Source organism: Eupeodes corollae, chromosome 1 (assembly GCF_945859685.1).
Source record: "Eupeodes corollae chromosome 1, idEupCoro1.1, whole genome shotgun sequence".
Classification (NCBI taxonomy): domain Eukaryota; kingdom Metazoa; phylum Arthropoda; class Insecta; order Diptera; family Syrphidae; genus Eupeodes; species Eupeodes corollae.
In genome coordinates, this window is record NC_079147.1 from 160,949,103 (window position 1) to 160,968,182 (window position 19,080).

General features: G+C 32.9%; 1 protein-coding gene across 5 annotated transcripts in view; it reads left to right on the top strand.

Moving 5' to 3' along the window:
• The first annotated feature begins 408 nt into the window (after positions 1-408).
• LOC129954105 (extended synaptotagmin-2) overlaps positions 409-19,080 on the top strand; it is a 49,959-nt gene continuing 31,287 nt past the window's right edge. For 4 of the 5 annotated variants that reach the window (XM_056067782.1, XM_056067780.1, XM_056067783.1 and 1 more), the window contains exon 1: positions 6,796-7,268. In XM_056067782.1, the coding sequence (XP_055923757.1) occupies positions 7,264-7,268 (5 nt within the window). In that variant the 5' untranslated portion in view covers positions 6,796-7,263. Of the gene's footprint in view, positions 581-6,795; positions 7,269-19,080 lie in introns of those variants that run through there. The other variant, XM_056067784.1, reaches the window with a different exon arrangement.

Below are 19,080 nucleotides of genomic sequence, written 5' to 3' on the forward strand. Positions count from 1 at the left end.
AACTAAAATGTTCCACATAACCCCTACAAAAAAAGGAAGAGTTAAGATACACATTATTTTATTTTAATTTTATCAGTCTCCTTTACAGAGTTTCAAAGAACATTTTTAAGCTTTTCCTAAAACTCGTCTTTATGTAAAGTGTGTGATACCCCCCCGCCCTGATAAAAAGTTTGGATACGCTCCTGGTTTGAGTTATCAATTGAGCTGGTTATATTCCTTACCCTCTAGTTCTATTTTTGTATGTAATGAAGAAAATTCATACAACTTTTCCAGCTTTCTGCTGAGTTTTGGGTTTCACAACAGCTGGTTCGGTCTCTTGTACTCATTTTTTGGCTATACAGATACGAATATTAGGTCAACTAAAGCAGTCTCATTTTCACCGACGGTCTAGGTTGTGGGTTGTAAAAAGTGCGTCGCGTCGTCGGTCTTCGTCGGCCAAATAAATCAATTGAATAATTAAAAACTTTCCTATGTTATTTCCTATATAAATGTACATAGGTATATAAAAGATTGAAGTATTTCTTTGTATTTTACAATATCAACTTTCGAGAAAGGATTTATCTGTAAAATTACCTTGGAAGTAAGTTGTACTGGAGTACGTTCGTCTACCTACAAATTTTTGGTTTTGAAGAATGGATTTTTCTTCTTCTATTTATGTTTATCTAACATGAAATTCCTTGGCAATAAAAATGTCCAGCCTTCTTTTGTTTATCCAAATGTCTAGCATATCGAAAAATAAATCGAAAACTTAATAAAAATAGATTGAAAGCAATAAAAGCTATTCTGCTTCTTAATCATTTTCATCGCTATCGTTTTAACAAATATAACACAACAGCTCTGTCTTGTTCTTGGAATAAATTATGTTTATATACAAATGTATGTATGTAGGTATGTGCGAGTATGTTTATAAATTGTTTATATTTAATTTTGAAATAGTCTCATCCTCAAGGTCAGTGTGTTTTGTGTCGTGAGTTCGTGTTGATTTAGTGCGCCAAAAGGAAGTTTTGAAGTGTGAGCTTTTATAAGGTGTCATGGTGTTGCCTTTGAATAGTTCTATGCTTGATTTATGTTAGAAGTTTTTATTTTATTATATTTCGATATATGAAGAATGAAGATGTTATCCAATTAGTGTAATTGCACATGGGTAAGTTTCATTTAAATTTAATTTAAGTACTCGTACACAATGGTTTATTTGAATTTGTTAAACTGATTAAAAGTGGATACCTTGAGGCTATGTCATACTGAGCCATGGTGTGTTTATGAATTTGACACGAAAGACTAAAGCAGTATTCACATGAGCGCGATGAAAGAACGACGAATGAAGTACAAAATGTGAGTTTTTATACGTTTGAAGACATATTTCCAGAAAAAATTCTTAACAAAACGATAGCAATATAGTTTCTATTTAATTTTAATTCATACTTGTACTTTTCAATATCATATATTTAAGAAAACAAATTTATTCGTCGCGAAAAAAGTGTAGTTGATACGAACTGTCAAACTTTAGTCGCGTTCCACATTATCCAGACTTGCAACGAATAAAAAAAGAGGCTGAGATGCGACCCATACTGACAACTTCCCATCCCGTTTGTCGATTTGTCTTGCTTAAAAGTTCAATTTTTACCAAATGTGCGTACTATTTTTTGTAGACTTCATTTTTTATGAACAAACGGACTGTTGGATTTTTATATAAAAATTACTAAATATCCAAAACAATATTTTCTGTGAAATAAAATAAGTTTGAAGCCAATATTTTTAATTTTTGAAAAGCTATTTGAGTCGAAAGTAAATTTTTACCAAGTTTTAGTATTGTTTTTTTTTAGAGTTTTATTTTTTGTAAAAAAACAGTCAATTCGATTTTTCTCAAAATTTGTCCTAATGTTAAAAACAATATTTCTTATAAGTAAAAATTAGTTAAAAGCTATTATCTTAAATTTTTGAAAAGATATTTGAGTCGAAAACCAATTTTTACCAACTTTTATTAATTTTTTTTTTAGGTTTTTATTTTTTGTAAGAAAACTGTCAATTTGAATTTTTTTTAGATTTTTATTTTTTATAAAAAAACTGTCATTTAGATTTTTCTCAAAATCTTATCAGATGTCAAAAACATTATTCTTCGTTGCACAAAATTGTTTAAGAGATGAAATCATATTTCAGTCGTAAAATTTTGGAGGTGACAATTTTTTTTTCAGTTTTATTGATTTATAAAAAAAGCCGTTATATTGATTTTTTTCAAAAAATATACCTGTTTGGTATCACGTTACAATATATTATATGAAATTTAAATCAAGTCTCTAACGTTTTTGGTTCGTAAGATATTTATGGTTAACCAAAATGTTCAGCGTTTTTCAAACTGCTATGGTAAAAAAACCATCCACGAAATTTTCTTGAGAGCCCTTTCTGCATCTTTCTGCCTAATTATCTGTATAACAAAATTTGAAGTTGATATCTCTTCTGGTTCTTGAGCTATGGAGGACAAAAAAACGTCGCGAACGTACGGACGTACGAACGTAGTACGTACACACGCATGCACATACATCTTTCTAAAAATCTTTTATTTCGACTCTAGGGACCTTGAAACTTCGAGAAGTGTCAAAATTTTCAATTTGACAAATCTAACTTCCTATGGGAAGTTAATAATAAATATAAAATTAAAATTTAAAATTCGTTTTTATTTTCGTTTTTTTTATATAATCGCACCACAACCGGACACAGCCACACCATGTAATTAACATTTTACTAGCTCTCACGGAATGGCTACTTTAAATTTTAGCAATTTGCTAATATAACTTCGTGGCAATTAATCTTATAAGAGCAGTGGATGGAGTGGTTCAGTCAACAGTTGGGAATTCCATGAATAGGTCCGTTCAAGCGTATTTGCTTTGTTCCTTTTCAGGAGCTGTCACTTTTTAGACATGTTTGGATGCACGTTTTTTAATAATATAAGCAATTTCTTAGTAAGCAAAATGAAAAGAAAGGCTTGAAATGTTGGACTACCTTATAGCCTTTTCACCCCAAACCCAAAACCGAAAATCGTTTACACCGACCATTTACACGTTTACATTTGACATTTAAATTCGTTTAACACCATCTGTCAAATTTTGTATTGATGAACAAATTTGTGAGTAAAAAGTATTTTTCTTCTCAAATTATTTGTGAAAATGAATGCTAACCAATTCAAATTCAAAGTAACATTAGCTTGTCTCGAAGAAGAGTTTCAACTGAAGTTCTTGAGACGGGTTGAATGGGCTCACGACATGAACTAACAAGAACTACAAGCTCGCTTGGCTGCAGCTATCCTCTTTGTTAACTTCAACCGGTCCGAACCATTCACTAAGGAGAAGCTAATTGTCTAGAAAACATATCATACAATCAAGAACAAACAAAACTGATGGAATAAAAATTCATTTTATTTAAAACAAATTCTTCATCTTTCAGAACAAATTCAATCCAAAATACTGAACTTATGACTATTGCTTCTGCTGGCCAAATGTGCCTTTAGAATCGCCATATATTGTGGCCGTATGAGCAACTTATAAGAAGGATTGAAAAGATTCTGAACGATTTCGTGGAGGTCCTTATGGCTGGAGCAGAAAAGGTCAATGCCTAGTTCCAGATTCGTACCAAAATCTCACTCATCCAGAGCGATCACTGAAGCTGTTAAGATGGGCTGCAATTTCTCCGTGACTATCTCTTTGGTTTCTTCCTTTGAGGACGCGCTTGGCTTGTTCAAAAGACTGAGGATCTTATTGATGTTGGCATCGCTGTCCAACAAGGGGCGATAGACCACTGGTGTGGTTTTATTTACTGGAACAACGATTCCCACATTGTGGAATGTTTTGGCGCAAATTTTCCTAGCCCGCTGCGTCAAAGCCTCCACCAGAGATTTTCTTTCATACTTATTCTCCTCCACAAATGAACTTATCGCCTTTTTCTTACTTCCCAAATCCTTGTGATTGAACGGAGTTACCGGAAAGTTCTAACGAGTTCGAAGACGCATCCCTTGGAAACGTTATTACGAATCATGAGCAAGTATTTCTCGTCCTTGGGGTCGCGAGTACCCATGGTGAATTCCGGATCCTCGCTTAACAAAGAGCGTTTGAAACTCTGGAGGATCATAAAAGAACCGGCAGTGCCCCAAGTAGTCACGGGGCCTTTTATATTTTTGGCAAAATTTTCCGAAATTTTTTCTGTTGCCACGCAGCTCCCCCAAAGTTTCCTTTCTTTGTTTTTTTTCTCTTACATTTTCTGTAAATAAAAAACAAAAAGCAATAATTCTTATTTTGTAAGAAAATTTTATAAATAATATTTCATACCACGACCAAATTTATTTCAAAATAAATATTCGTTTTGACAGCATCCATCAGCTGTTTTGTATCCATTAATTTGAGCGCTGAATGTTTCGAAAGGTTTGTTTGTTTAGTTCAACTATGACTTACTACTGGTTTTCGAGAAGTTTTATATAGAACTTTTGGTTTACGAAAACTTGTGGTTTACTAAGAAGGTTTTTAACAAACTTGAGTTTTCGATGTAGGTTTTCGGCGAAAACCGGGTTTTAAACTTGGTGTGAAAAGCCTATTATGTTCAACTTTTGGGCATCGGTCGATTGTCGTTTATTTGCATGGACCTGCGACTTCAAGAAATCTCACAGGAAAAAGACCTTGGTGGCCAATTCACATCACCCCTGCTAGAGATGACCTTACGCTCAAATCGTTCATGCTCTGTCAATCGTAGCGTTTGCTGTGTGGTACGTAGCACCAATAACATCGTTATGTAGCATTTGCTGTTGACGGTGATCGCCTCACTTACGTCCTTTTCAAGAAAATACGAACCAATTACGCCGCCGGCCCAAAATCCATTACAAACGCTAAATTTTTGATGATGCATTATCACCTGGTGAACCTCGCGTGGGTTGGTATCGTCCCATAAACGCAATTTTGCTTATTAACACAGCCATTAATCCAAAAAGAAGGGTCGACTATGAAGAGCCACCACGTCTACCGTAAAATAGGCGCTATGCGCGCAACGTTTGCGTTATCAAACACTCATTTTGATAATAAAGTTTAATCATTTGAAGGTGCTGTTCAATCGTGTAACTTGCCATTATGATTTGGCATTAACAACTGAATAATACTTTTGGAAATGAGTATACAATCTGCGCAAGTGGATGAACCGAAAAAGATTTATAATACCAAACCCATTTTATTATTAAATACAAATATAACTTTATTAATATAGAAAAGGAAACGTAGTGAAAGCTTATAATACTGAAATGAACTTCGTGTGATATGACGCGTCGAAATCAGAATAATGAAAATGAAATATTAACGACAGTATCTGTCAGATGTCAAAATGAGCTTAGGCTTGTTCAGCTTGCTGTCGTTGATTATGTCAGAGTGACAAGGAATGGTAAAGTAGAACTCCAATACTCCCCCTCATTACGTGACTGTAGACTGCAGACCAAGGATCTCAAGGCACTTCCAATGCTTAGGTCCAGCTAAGTTCTTATTTAAAACTCCAGCTCTCATGTCCTCAGTCCTCAAGTAATGAAGATGAATGTTGTTGTTAGGTAATGCTTCCCGCACAAAGTGATGCCGAACATAAATATGTTTGGTACGGAAATGAAACACTGGATTTAAAGCGAGTTTCTGAGCTCCTATGTTGTCACAGAGGATCGGCACATCCTTCACAAGGGACTCTAATTAATCCCTGCAAATAAATACCTTCTTTAACAGACTCTGCGAGACTTCTGTATTCCGCTTCGGTGGAAGATAGTGCAACGGTCCTCTGTTGACGTGACTCCCAATTAATAGCTCCACCGGCGAGGATGAAAGCATACCCAGGGCACGAGCGTCTATCCTTCGGGCAATTGCCCCAATCTGCATCCACCATACCTGTCAATGCGGTTTCCGACGGTGCGTGCATACATCAAACCTTTCTTCTTGGTTTGACAGATGTCACCAAAAAAAAAATGGCCGCCAAGGGTGCCAAAACCTAATCGTGCCGATTGAAAAACCCTCTACATTCGAAACTTCACAATCAATGACGGCTACCGGGACGTATACTTGTCTATGTAATATCATTTATACAAACATTTCCTACAATATAATTTGTTCTTGATTGAGGGTGTTCAGATTGACATCATTTTATTATTAATTGTATTTGAAAAGCGTTCGAAATCTCCATTGCGGCAACTCATACAATTTCTCATTCAAAAGAAACCAATATTGTTTAAACAAAATGCCAGTTTGCCATAAAGCAGCTCTTCGATACAACAAGACGTGTATGTAAAATAAAATTTGTATTATCAAAACTTCTATAAAAGTTCTCTTGCACGTTTCCATAAAAACGTAAAGCTTTTTGAGTGAAACAAGTTTAAATATATGTACAACGAAACAAGAAACAAATTCACTGCCACTCTGATTTACATTAAATCTCACTCATATGCCAGCTGTGCCTTGAGCTTACATAAATATTTAAACCGGCAGGCATAATATTTATATTTTATGATGCTCTGACATAGGTAAAATCTTAAAGATCGACTACCTGAGGGAACAACATTGATACATCACAAGAATGTTCAACAAGAATTCGTATAATGTTCTAGGCTAGGAGGGGGGCCTTTGCTCTCATACCTTTTGCGCGTCTTCGTCTTCGTCATCGTCATAGTCAAGCTCTCCTCGTCCTCATAATTATATCTGTTTTGGTTGGATTACTATTTTATATGATATTATGCTGACTTGAATTCATTGAAGCAACTCAAATAAATGAGTCTTTCAGTTTCTTCAGTTTCAGTAAGCTTTCAACTCGCATCGACGTTAGTCAGACTTCTTGGTCTTGTTCATCTCGAATAACTTTTTGTTTTTGTAGTTTGTTTCGATTCTTAACGCCGCCACTGCCGGTATAACTTATTACGTAGCTGGGCTGCGGGTAACCTTCACTTTCCGCTATATACGGTATAACTATCACATACCTCAGTAGCTCAGTATTTTTATATTTAATTGTTTTGTTCTCAACTACAAAATGTGTTAATTTTGTTTTATAAAAATATTTTTTGAAAATTGTGTGTTTTCATTTTCATCAAATGCATGCGGGGAAATTCTTGAAAACAAAATCGTGAAAATTAAAATTTAAAGTGCTAAACGAAATTATTTATACATACTTACCCTATTCAATAATTATAAATAGAAGAGTGAAATCAGTGAATAATTTAGTTTTGTTTTGATCGTAATTAAATTTGCAAACCAGCTAAAAAGACTTAAAATGAGGTAAGGCTTGGAGTTTAAATTTAAATATATTTTAATGTTCAGCAAATTACTTATTTGGACAAGATAATTCTTTATTTTTTCATAAGTTCATATGTAAATACAGTATTGTGCAAAAAATTTGCAACTAGAACCTCCAACATTTTTCTTTAAAAAAAATTGTGAAGCAAATAAAACAGCGAAATTCTTTCTTTAGTTTTCTAAACCCTTAATAATTGTTGGAAACAAAATAAAACTCTTCACTTAAACAAAAAAATAAATAACTAAATACATCATAGTTGGTAAAATTGGTGTGCAAAACGTTTGCAACTTAGACCCCACAACTAAATTTCGAACTATTTTCTTACTTCAAGAATTCAATTGCATTTATTTTGTATGAAGGTTGTATCTTCTGGAAGCTATACAGCCCTATTCTGCTATTCACGTGGATCGTATATTCTATTCACCCGTTCGATTCCTTTTCACACTGCCTTTCAATTCTGCTATTCATCGGGTGAACTACATTCTCCCAAACCAATTTGACATTAAAATAAACAGCTGTTAATGTAAAAATCTTGGGAATGTTGGATAAATTGTTTTGATTCATAAACAAATTAAGTTTAATCAATCCACCTAAACAGAATATTTTGTGTAGTTTTTGGAAATGGGCAGTATTTGACTTTTTATACCAATAATAGAGGAATAAGAGAATCCTCAAACAGAGAGCTTCGGAGAAATGTTAAAAAGTGTCTTCCTTCACATAAAAATGCTAATATTCTTTTATTTATAAAACAAATTTTCTAAATTAAGCAATAAATTACTTTTCACTTACATTTTTCTTACAAAAATTAAAAAACCAGACATTTTATAGCGGATTTGAATTGTATAGAATGAATGCTTTCACGTGAATAGAAGAATACCGCGCATTATTACCGACGTTACCGACATACACAAATTCACTTGGATTGAATAGCAGAATAATGAGAAGTGAAAATTCAAGTAAAATTCCCCCCGATGAAAAGCAGAATAGGCCTGATAGGGTTATTAATAACCCTTTTTGGAATATCATTCCAATGCTTCTGAATTCTAGCGAATAGGTCACTTTAGTGCTTGAGAATGTTGCTACCAATTCTTCTATTCACAGTTTCCCACAGGTTCTTGGGTCTAGGTCTGGGGATTGGGCTGGACATGGTAAAACCTACATCTTTTTTTCTGCAATGCACTTTGTGGCCAACTTTGACTTGTGTTTGGGTTTTGGGATCATTGTCGTGTTGGAACGTCAATTTCCCAATGGGCATAAAGCAGCCTTCATTATGCCCTCCACTTGCCGAATTGGCCCGGATCCTTGGTCAAAGAAGCAGCCCAAGACTAAAATTGAACCAGCTCTATGTTTGACTGGCCCTTTAGGGTATTTTGAACTTAGCCTCTCACCTCTTGGCCTCTGACATGTTGCTTTTCCACCCCATCCGTGCATATTGGTGAGAAAATAAGACCGTTTCCTATTTTTGGGGACTCCAATTGAGATGAGTTTTTGGAAAAAACAAACGAGCTTTCACTTTTTTTTTATATAAATGGCTCTTTTACTATTTGAAAACAACGTAATCCGGCTTGCAATTTGCGGTCAATGGGTAACCTGGATGATTGCGTGGCTTTTCTTCGGAAGAAATTTGTTATTTTTCAATCATCTTTTGCTGTGGTGCTTCGAGGCCTTCCTTCTCTATGATGGTATAACACCTTTCCACTTTTGATGATTCTACAAATAGTTGATTTTTGAATGGAATTGTTCCTTGAAATTTCTTGCTCCTTTTTTGAAAGCACTAAAATTTCTGGATTTCATTTTTTATAATATTACTCCCCATTTTTAAAAAGTAATATTTTTTCTCTCAATTTTAGAATTTATCTTAACCTCCCGACCACAACAGGGGTGCTATAACACCCCAGGCATTTTTTTTAATTGTAATTTTGATTTTGCTTCATTCTTTTTTCTACCGTTTTTCGTAAAAATGTTTGTTTTTTTATGAATTAAGTTTTTATATGTTTTCAACAAAGTATTATTAATTGCATTGTTTGAATAAAAAATTTATGTTTTACTTTAAAGTATTTTGTTATATATATTTTCTTGGCTGGGGTGTTATGTCACCCCTGCTGTGGAGTATGTATATTTTAAAAGTGTTGTCGTCGGAAGGTTAAAAAACCGTTTTATCGATCAAAGTCTCAGCTAAAACTAAATAAAAAAATCAAGCCGCGCACGTATAAACTTACTAACCTCAAAATAAATCGGATTAACCATTATTAAAATGAGACGAAAAGAGAATTGGCCACTAGTTGCAAATGTTTTATACAGCTGACATCATTCTTGGTTTTAAAAAAGCAGTGCATTTGTAGAATTTGCCTGTGGATCAGTGTTTTAAGATTATAAACAATAAGGTGAGACATAAAAAGTCTAATATACACGAATTTTTGATTTTTTAATTGGCGGTGATAGTTGCAAAAGTTTTGCACAGTACTGTATATAAGTGGGTTGAAGTTTGAAGATTTTCTTTTTAAATAAATAAAGTAGGTAGGTACAAACAGTTAATCTCAGAATTGAGCGTACACCAACAAAAAAAAAACTGTTTTGATATTTTAAATTATAAAAATATTATGTTTTTGGAATTTTATTTTCAATTTTCTTTTATTTAATATTTTATGTTAAACAAACAATAAAAACAAGTAACAGAAAATTCATCAAATAGCTGCCACAAAATTAAGCGTAGTACACTTGGAATTCAAAGCATACAAAAATGTTAATGAGTGGTCAAATTAAAATTTGAATGTTTTGTAGGGACACTTTTAGCCATAATCACGGGGGTTTGTTTGTTGGGTTGCAATTCTGCAACCTTCGCTTTATCGTTTCCCACGAATGATCGATGGGATTGAGGTCCGATGACTGATGTGGGGTCTTGTGCTGGTTTCTGGCATTATACAGCAACCATTCTTTTACAAAAAATATGTGTGTTTTGGATCGTTATCTTGTTGGAAGTAAAAGGTTGCTGATAGATTCAGTTTTTCTGCAGACTGACTCATATTTCTGTTAAGAACGTCCAAAAATGTCCCCTTGTCCATGATTGTGGTAATAAATTCAAAATTCCCTGTCCCATTTGCCACCATTGACCCCCATAATATAACATTTCCTCTCTCATGCTTAACAGTGGCAAGCAAATTCTCTGCCTTGAACTGAGTATTGGGCTTTCTCTAAACAATTTACTTTCCGTCATACTCAAATAAGTTAATTTTGGTATCGTCCGAGAACAAAACATAGTTCCAGAAACTTTGGGATTTGTTGAGGTGTTTTTTAGCGAACTGAAGACGTTTTAGCTTATTAATTTTGGAAATAAGAGGTTTTTTCCGAGCAACTCTGTTGTTAAACCATTCTTCCGAAAAACGCTACGAACAGTTTCGGTTAAAACTGGTCTTTCAATAAGTATCGCCATTGCGGCCTCTAAGTTTGGTACACTCGTTTTGAGGTTTACCACGAATTTTCTTAAAATTATTCGTTTGTCTGGCTGAGAAAAGATTTTTGTCGTCCTCTCCCAGGTTTATTTAGGGTCGTACTTTAACACCGATATGATATGAAATATCGAGATAATGAAGTTTTTTTTAATATTCCCTTTTGTTTATTGTTTAAGTTATGTCTTTTTATATATTCGTAAGAAAAAAAATAATAAAAAATAGAAATTAAAAAGAATTTTCCAAAAACACTGCATCTTAAATATGAAAAGTAACAAATAACTAACATTCAATTAGGTGTACGCTCAATTTTGGGAGAAACTGTACATATGTTGATATGTTCATTTCAATACCAAATTTGAAATTACTTGAAAACCTTCCAAGCACTTTAATATAGTCTGAGAGTTGGAGTTGCATCTTTAATTTTCGAAATGATTTTGTTTTATTTTATATAATAAAAGCAAATACATATTATCACTTTTTTCCCGAAAAATTAAGGGTAATTTCTATGTACACACAAGAAGACAGGGTTATCCAATTTTCATGTTATTAACTTCCTATAGGAAGTTATTGTAATGGGTCCGATTGAAAATGTTGACATGTTTCGTCGCCCATAGCTCAAGAACCAGAAAAAATATGGACTACAAATAAATTTTGTTATACTGATAATAAGACAGAAAGATGCAGAAAAGGTCTCTCAAGAAAATTAGGTGGGTGGTTTTTTTACCATAGCAGTTTAAAAAAAGGTAAACATTGTGTTCACCCTAAATATCTCACGAACCAATGAAGCTAGAGAAATGAATTAAATTGAATATTATATATTGTAACGTGATACCAAACCAACATGTTTTTGCAAAAAAAATCCAATTAACATGTTTTTATAAATTAAAAAAAAATTTAAAAAAATTGTCGAAAATTTTACGAATAAAAAATGATTTCATCTCCAAAACAATTTTGTGCAACGAAAAATAACGCTCAATATCTTTTCAAAACTTTGAGATATTAGCTTTAAACTACTAAAATCTCCAAAAAATAGTACGCAAATTTGGTAAAAATTGATGTTCGGTTCTTGATATCTCTCAAATTAATTTCATTCATCTAATTTGTAAAAATTTAAGAAACGCTACTAAAATTGATAAAAATTTGTTTTCGACTAAAAATCGTTTTAACAAAACTAGATTTCAAAAATAAACTAAGAATAAAATCCAATTTCATCAGCCGCTGCACATCAGGTAAGTTCTTGGTGTCTCAACAAGTCGATTTTGGCTTTTGAAACACTGCTAAGGAGTGTAGATCTACCCATTGGTCTTCACTTAAAACACTAACATTGTTAATTTAAACTATCCAGTACTTGAAAACGATTATAAATAACGATTAAATTGTGACCCAAAACAAAACAGTTTTAAATATAAACCATATTTAAATTAGTTCTACTGATAACCAAATTTCTTTTAATTTTAAGAGAAGATTTAAAGGAAAATATTTCTAAAAGCAATTGTTATAATTATGTTTGGAAAAATATTTTATTTTATCTCGTATTTTTGATATATATTGTATTGTAACATTAGGGAATTTGTTGAATTGGAAATTTTGACATTTATCGACGTTTTTAGGTCCCTAGAATCTAAATAAAATATTTTTAGACAGATGTCTGTGTGTGCGTGTGTACGTAACGTGCACATTCGAACGTTGGAGAAGCTTTTTTCGTCGTACATATCTCAAGAATCAGTAGAGATATCGAGAGCAAGAAAAAATTACTTTACTTACTTTACGTTTACTTTAGTTGGCGCTACAGCGCATTGTGCTCGTGGGCCTCAAGTAAAAACTTTCGCCAGCTTACTCGATATCTAGCTTGCTGCCTCCAGTTTCGAATACCAAGTTGACGTGCATCGACCTCAACCTCAACTGGGATGATTAAAGTTTTGTACAGTGTCTCTTTGGTACTTCGCGATAGGGCCTTATTCCTCAACTGCGCTGATATGATTCGCAGAATTAACAGCAGTGCCAGTCATAAGCTGATGTAAAATCGATGATAAGATATTGTGTTTCGATGGTATGTTCTTGGATTTGGCGTAGAGTGAAAATTTGGACGATGGTAGATTTTCCAGGTCTCAAGCCACACTGGTAAGGGCCAATCAGCTCGTCAGTAAATGGCTTCAGGTGCTCACATTATACGCTGGACAAGATCGTGTCTGCGGTGTTTAAAAGGCTAATGCCTCTGTAGTTGGTGCAGAGAAGACGGTCACCTTTTTTATGGATCGGGCAGATGGTGCTTGAGTTTTACTCGTCGGGCATGCTTTCTTTCAACCAAATTTTAGTAACTAGCTGGTGTATGCTCCTTACCAGATCTGCTTCAGCCTGCAGACCTTCATCACCTGCCGCTTTGTTCGACTTTAGCCTGGTGATGGCCAGTTTGCTCTCACTCTGGTCGGATGGGTGGAACTCTAGATCTTCAACCAAATGGATTTGACGTGGCTGCTCGCTGGCGGAATCGTTGACTTCATCACCATTAAGCAGCTAGTTGAAATGATCTCTCCATATTTTTAGCATTGACTGCGTTTTGACAACGGTATTCCCCTCCTTATCATTGCAGGCTCCATTGCGGCTAGTGAATCCCGTTGTTTTCTTTTTGACTTTTCTATAAGAGCTTCGCCCTGTTTCCTGTTAAAACATTCCTGGATGTCCTCGACTTCAAGCTGCTGATGGGCTTTTTTCTTTCTTCAGAGCAAGCAGTTCTTATACCTTCTCTTGTCGAATTAGAGCTGGAGGGAAGATGGTGTCCTCCTTTCCTGCCACAATCTGTATGACTCCGTTTTGGCTTTGTTTGCCTGAGCACTTTCAGAGTCAAACCAGTGGTTCCTTGGTGGCGGCTGCGGGAAACCTAGCACCTCTTTGGCAGCATTCCTGATGGATTGTTTGCAAAGCTGCCAGTGGGTCTCTGGGCACATTTCGTCCGTTGTAGTGTTTCTCGCAAGCTCTAGGGATACTCGGTCGGCAAAGGCATTGGCGGTATCCTCCTGCTGCAGTCTTCCAACGTTGAATCTTCTCGTCGTCGAGGTTGTTGTTCGCCTAAGAGCTTCCATGGATATCCGAACGTGCAGTTCAGCACCAACTAGTTAGTCGTCGGAGTCTATGTTGACTGATCTGTACGTACGAACACCAAGTATTCTACAGCAGTATCTTCCCAAGAAAAATATTTTCTTCAAATTACTTATCTCACACAAAATATTTATATGAACATTTTGTTAAAGCTTTAAGCAAGCCAAGTCGACAGATGGGATGGGAAGTTATCTCCGTGGGTCGCCTTCCAGCCTCTTTTTCAATGTTAGTACCAGAATTGAAATATAATTTTGTAAAAATTGACAAGAAATTATTATAAAAAGTTTGTTATCAGTACACAAATGCAGTAAATATTTATTTATGTATGGGACTCAATCGTAATTGTAAACATTCCTAAACAGACTATTCCTAAAACCACAAACTGTTAAAAGTAAAAAGATTTTATAACGTTTAATTCAGATTTTGTAGGTTAAATTATTCTTCAATGCGTAAATATTTTATTAATAGTTATGTTCTTGTGATTAGTCATTCCCTCTGGAAAGAAAACATATCTATAAATACCACTCCAAAGTTGTAGATGCGTTGCAAAATGTCTTGAAGTAAATTAAATGCTTCTTTTTCTTGAGAAAAAAAAGAAAACAAAAACAAACAATCGTGACATCATCTTGTGTTGATTAGGTCGGTTACTATTAACATTTCTTGTTCTCCAGCTTTATCGATACTTTGAGTATAAATTTCTTTAGGTATGCGAATAAAAGTAAATTTGTATAGAGTAACAAACAATCAATAAGTAATTTTATCAATTTAGGGGTTTATCATCTTGTGAATTCAGATCACGTAGAAATGCTGCATTACTCTATGACAGAAAAATGTTCTAAAGATAGAATATCTTGGGCACTGACACATTTATGAATTCTATGAAAAATCGAAAATAGTTCCATTTGGGAACCAAACATTTGTGTGTTCATTCCAATGCTGCCGCACCCATTTACCTTATGCCGTCATCACTACATGAAGCTGTAGGACTTATCTAAATAACAGAATGAATAAGGTGAAAATCTAGCATCACCGCGTCGTTGCAATCGTGAAATAGTTTTACCTTGGATAAATAAATAGAAGTTGTTAGTTAAGTATTCATTAGCGTAAATAAATGAAAATCTTCAACGAAAAAGTTGTAAAGATTATTTTTAAAATAAATTGTGGATCAACATGAGAGTCATCTTGGCCCTTTTGTCTTGTTTAAAGTCCATACACACATTTGTAAAGGGCACAAGTCGGCCTTCAGCACGTTGGGCTTAATTTAAAGTCTCTTCTCATTATTAAAAATTAAGTACTATTTAAACTTTTTCATAAACTTTAAACAAACCGAAGACGGTTACAAACGAAAGGTGCAAATGGTCCTTGCACAAGACGTATCGAGTCAAGAATTTAAGATGAATATTTCGTTTGCCATTGAGTGAAAAATCAAGTTAATTTGACGTTAATCTTTCTGCTCCATTTAAATATATTAAAAACTTGTGAAGGGTGAAAAATGCTTTAACTTTTCATTTCAACAATTGAAAAACATACATGCATGGTGGATGAATAACATTATTTTCAAATACTGTGTTCATTTAGCCTTTGTAAATAAAGACTCATGTAAACAATATACCTAAACAGGGAACATAGCAACCATTAAAAAAATTTGTAATGCTTTGGAGAACTGAGGGATTTAAATACAACTTTGAATTTTGCTTTAAAAGCCCTCAAGGACCTGGACGAAATATTTTATTTTCCACATTATGACAAGTCAAGCCCAGATTTTTAGAATAACATTCATTTAACTGAGGGATTTGTAAGAGTTGTTTTTTCTTCTTCTGCTTAGTATGTACATTCCTACTTCAGTTTGGAAAAATAATCTTTTGGATTTATTTGTCTCATGGTACTTATGGTCACGTTATTTTTAGTCGTAAATAATTTCCCAAGGGATTCCATGAATCATGTATTTGGATAACAATTTTCTTTGATACATTTTGTAATTAAGAGTCATACGAGAGTATTATAAAAAAGAAAAAAAGGCCCACACTGATAACTTCCCATCCCGTCTGTCGATTTGTCTTGCTTAAAAGTTTGTAGGTTTTCGTGTTGGGGTAAAAAAGTTGTCAGTTGAGTAATTTTAAAATTACCAACATTATTTTTCATTTAAATAAATAGTTTAGTTTGAAAATCTAGTTTTGTTAAAGATATTTTTAGTCGAAAACAAATTTTTACCAATTTTAGCAGCATTTCTTAAATGTTTACAAATTGAAAAGATATTTGTGTCGAAAATCAATTTTTACTGACTTTTATTATTTTTTTTTGTATAAAATTTTTTTTTTAGAATGTTAAAAACAATTTTTCTTATGAGATAAAATTAGTTGGAAGCCATAATCTTAAATTTTTGAAAAGATATTTGAGTCGAAATACGATTTTTACCAAGTTTTATTAAATTTTATTTTTTGTACAAAATACTCTCAATTCGATGTTTCGCAAAATTTAATTGAATATTGCCAACAATATCTTTTAAAAGATAAAAGTAATTTAAAGCCAATATTTCAAAGTTTTGAAAAGATATTTCATTCGAAAATCTATTTTTACCAAGTTTTGGTATTATTTTTTTTAGATTTGTATTTAAAAAAAAACTGTCAAATAAATTCTTCTCAAACATTTACTGAATTTTGACAATAAAGCTAATATCTTAAAGTTTCGAAAAGATATTTAAGCCGAAAATCAATTTTTACCAACTTTTATTATGTTTTGTAAAAAAAATGTCAATTTGATTTTTCTCAAAATTTGACCGAATGTTTATTTATTTATAATTCGTTAAATACTATAGTTCAAAATTCTTAATATATACTTAAAATCTAAAAAACTTAAACTAGACTGTTGAAAAATATTAACTTGCAATTTATACTTTTTATATTATTATTTGGTGAATTAATACAAGAGTAAAGGTTAAATTTATTATAAGATGTCAATTAGTTGATTTAAGGGGCTATGTACACCATAGTTTGATTTTCTAAAATTAGTATTCAATGGTTTCTAGAGTCTTATACTTGAACGACTAAAACTAAAGTTTAAACTACCAAGAACTGATGGTAATGAAATTTGTCCGTTTATTTATTTGACAAATCAGACCCATTACAATAACTTCCTATGGAAAGTTTAAAAGTTGTTCCTTGAATTTTTCTTAAAAATCAACTAAAATTTAGCAATAATATTTTTAAAATTTGTATCTTACCTGAACAACAAAATTAAGCACAGAATAAAATCACTTTCAACACATTAATTTATCCCTGAGGGATCGAAGATCGAACATCATTTTTTACCAATTTTGTATAATATTTTTTGTAGATTTTAATTTGTATAAAAAAATGAACTAGTTGTTGGATGTTTAATCAAATATTTAAAAAAAAAAACAAGTCGAGTCGAAAATAAATTTTTACCATTACCAACTTTTGTTTGTTTTTGTTTAGTTATAAACGCACACACAGAAATCTTTCTAAAAATCTTTGATTTAGATTCTATAGACCTTGGAACTTTGAATCCAACAGTTTGGACTGATTACAGTAACTACCTATGGGAAATTAAAAAAGCAACTCCTATTTCCTTTACACAAAAATTTAATTAAATATTATTTGCGCCAATTAAATTTTAAACTTTACTACAAAATAATTTTCTGTAGTTCTTACTACCAATTCGTTGACAAAATTCCTGTCTCTAAAAATGAGCTTATTGAAAAATTGAAAAAATTGGAACTCGGTTGAGTTCTAACTCATTTCTTCATGAAGTTCTCGAGCGTTAGAACCCTAAAATACCTTAAAATTCAAAACGTGCAATATGTCCTAGGGTAGCCATTTTGTTTGTTTAAAGAATTCAATTTGTCTGTCATTTTAAGAAGCCATAAAATGCATTGAGTTATACTTTCTGTTGAAAAACGATGAAGAAGTTTTAAAGAAAATTTAATTCCGCGGTAAATTCTGTGTTACGCTCATTAATGATTTCCCAACAACGGACGCGACACCTTTAATTTAGTCATGATAACTTTAATTCTAAGGAAGGCATAAGGGCAAATACCCTGTTTCAATTTCTGTAATCTGTAGGTCCTTGACTTCTAAACGTACATAGATTATACATATGTAAATCAATAATGATATAGGTTAAGTCACAGCGAGCACTTCGAAAATGTATTAAAACCAAATAAGAAAAACATTTTTAAAGCAAACAACACAAAATAATATTGAAAAAAAACTTTTAAACGACATTGGTTCACAGAAAATAAAAATAAAAATGAAAATTAATTAAGCTACAATTTATTTAAAAAACTGAAATCAATGACTAAATTGCTTACCGCTAAATCAAAACTGACATACATTCAATATTAGTACTCGATAGAATGCCAGAAATATATGTCAAAAAATCCTACCGAGTGTTTTGAAAGTAGTTAAATATTCGTTAGAACTTTGTTTTTCTAAACCGAGAACTAAGTCCTTAAAACTCATTAATAAATTATCAGTTGAGTTCTAAATATTTTTTAATCTTAATTTTGATCACCAATTTCACAACATTCAACCATCCAGCCGTGTTATTTGGAAAAACGCTTTTCATGACAACAATTACTCTTGGAGATTTTGTCAATTCCTCGTAGAAGGCTGAGATTGAACCCAAGACCTCTGGTTTGATAGTCCTATGCACCAACCATCACGCGCCCACGAGTACTACTTTTTGCCGATGCGTCGCTCCTGAATTCCATCAGGATAGGGCATCTAGAAATGAAGTGCAGCACGTCACCTTTTTCTCTTATGTTGCATAACCCATAAAGATTAGAGAGGTCAGTCCTATTTTAAACAAAATTGAGTAAAACTATCTCTGCTCTTGGTTTGAAAACTGTTGTAATCAAAGCTGTTTGATAGGTGGGACTGAAATAATAATTGTTGCACAGGTTTGAGTTGATGAGTCTTTAACTTGAGTCTCTGGATTTTACATTTTATTCCAATCACTTTTTTGTTTCAACTGCGTTTGAAACATTTGTGTTTTCAGAACTTTAAATAGTTTTTTTTTCTTTTTAAATTGAATAAAACCAAATAGAAGATATAATATGATTGATTTATTTTTGTATTTAAATACCGAAAGATTCATTTCATTTTGAATTCTTGTATCCTTACCGAGCAGCTAATTTTGAAATGTCAAAACCAGTGTGCACTTACTTTGTAGCCGAAATTCGTATACTACGTCAGAGGGGAAATATCAACTACTTTTGTAGTTAGAG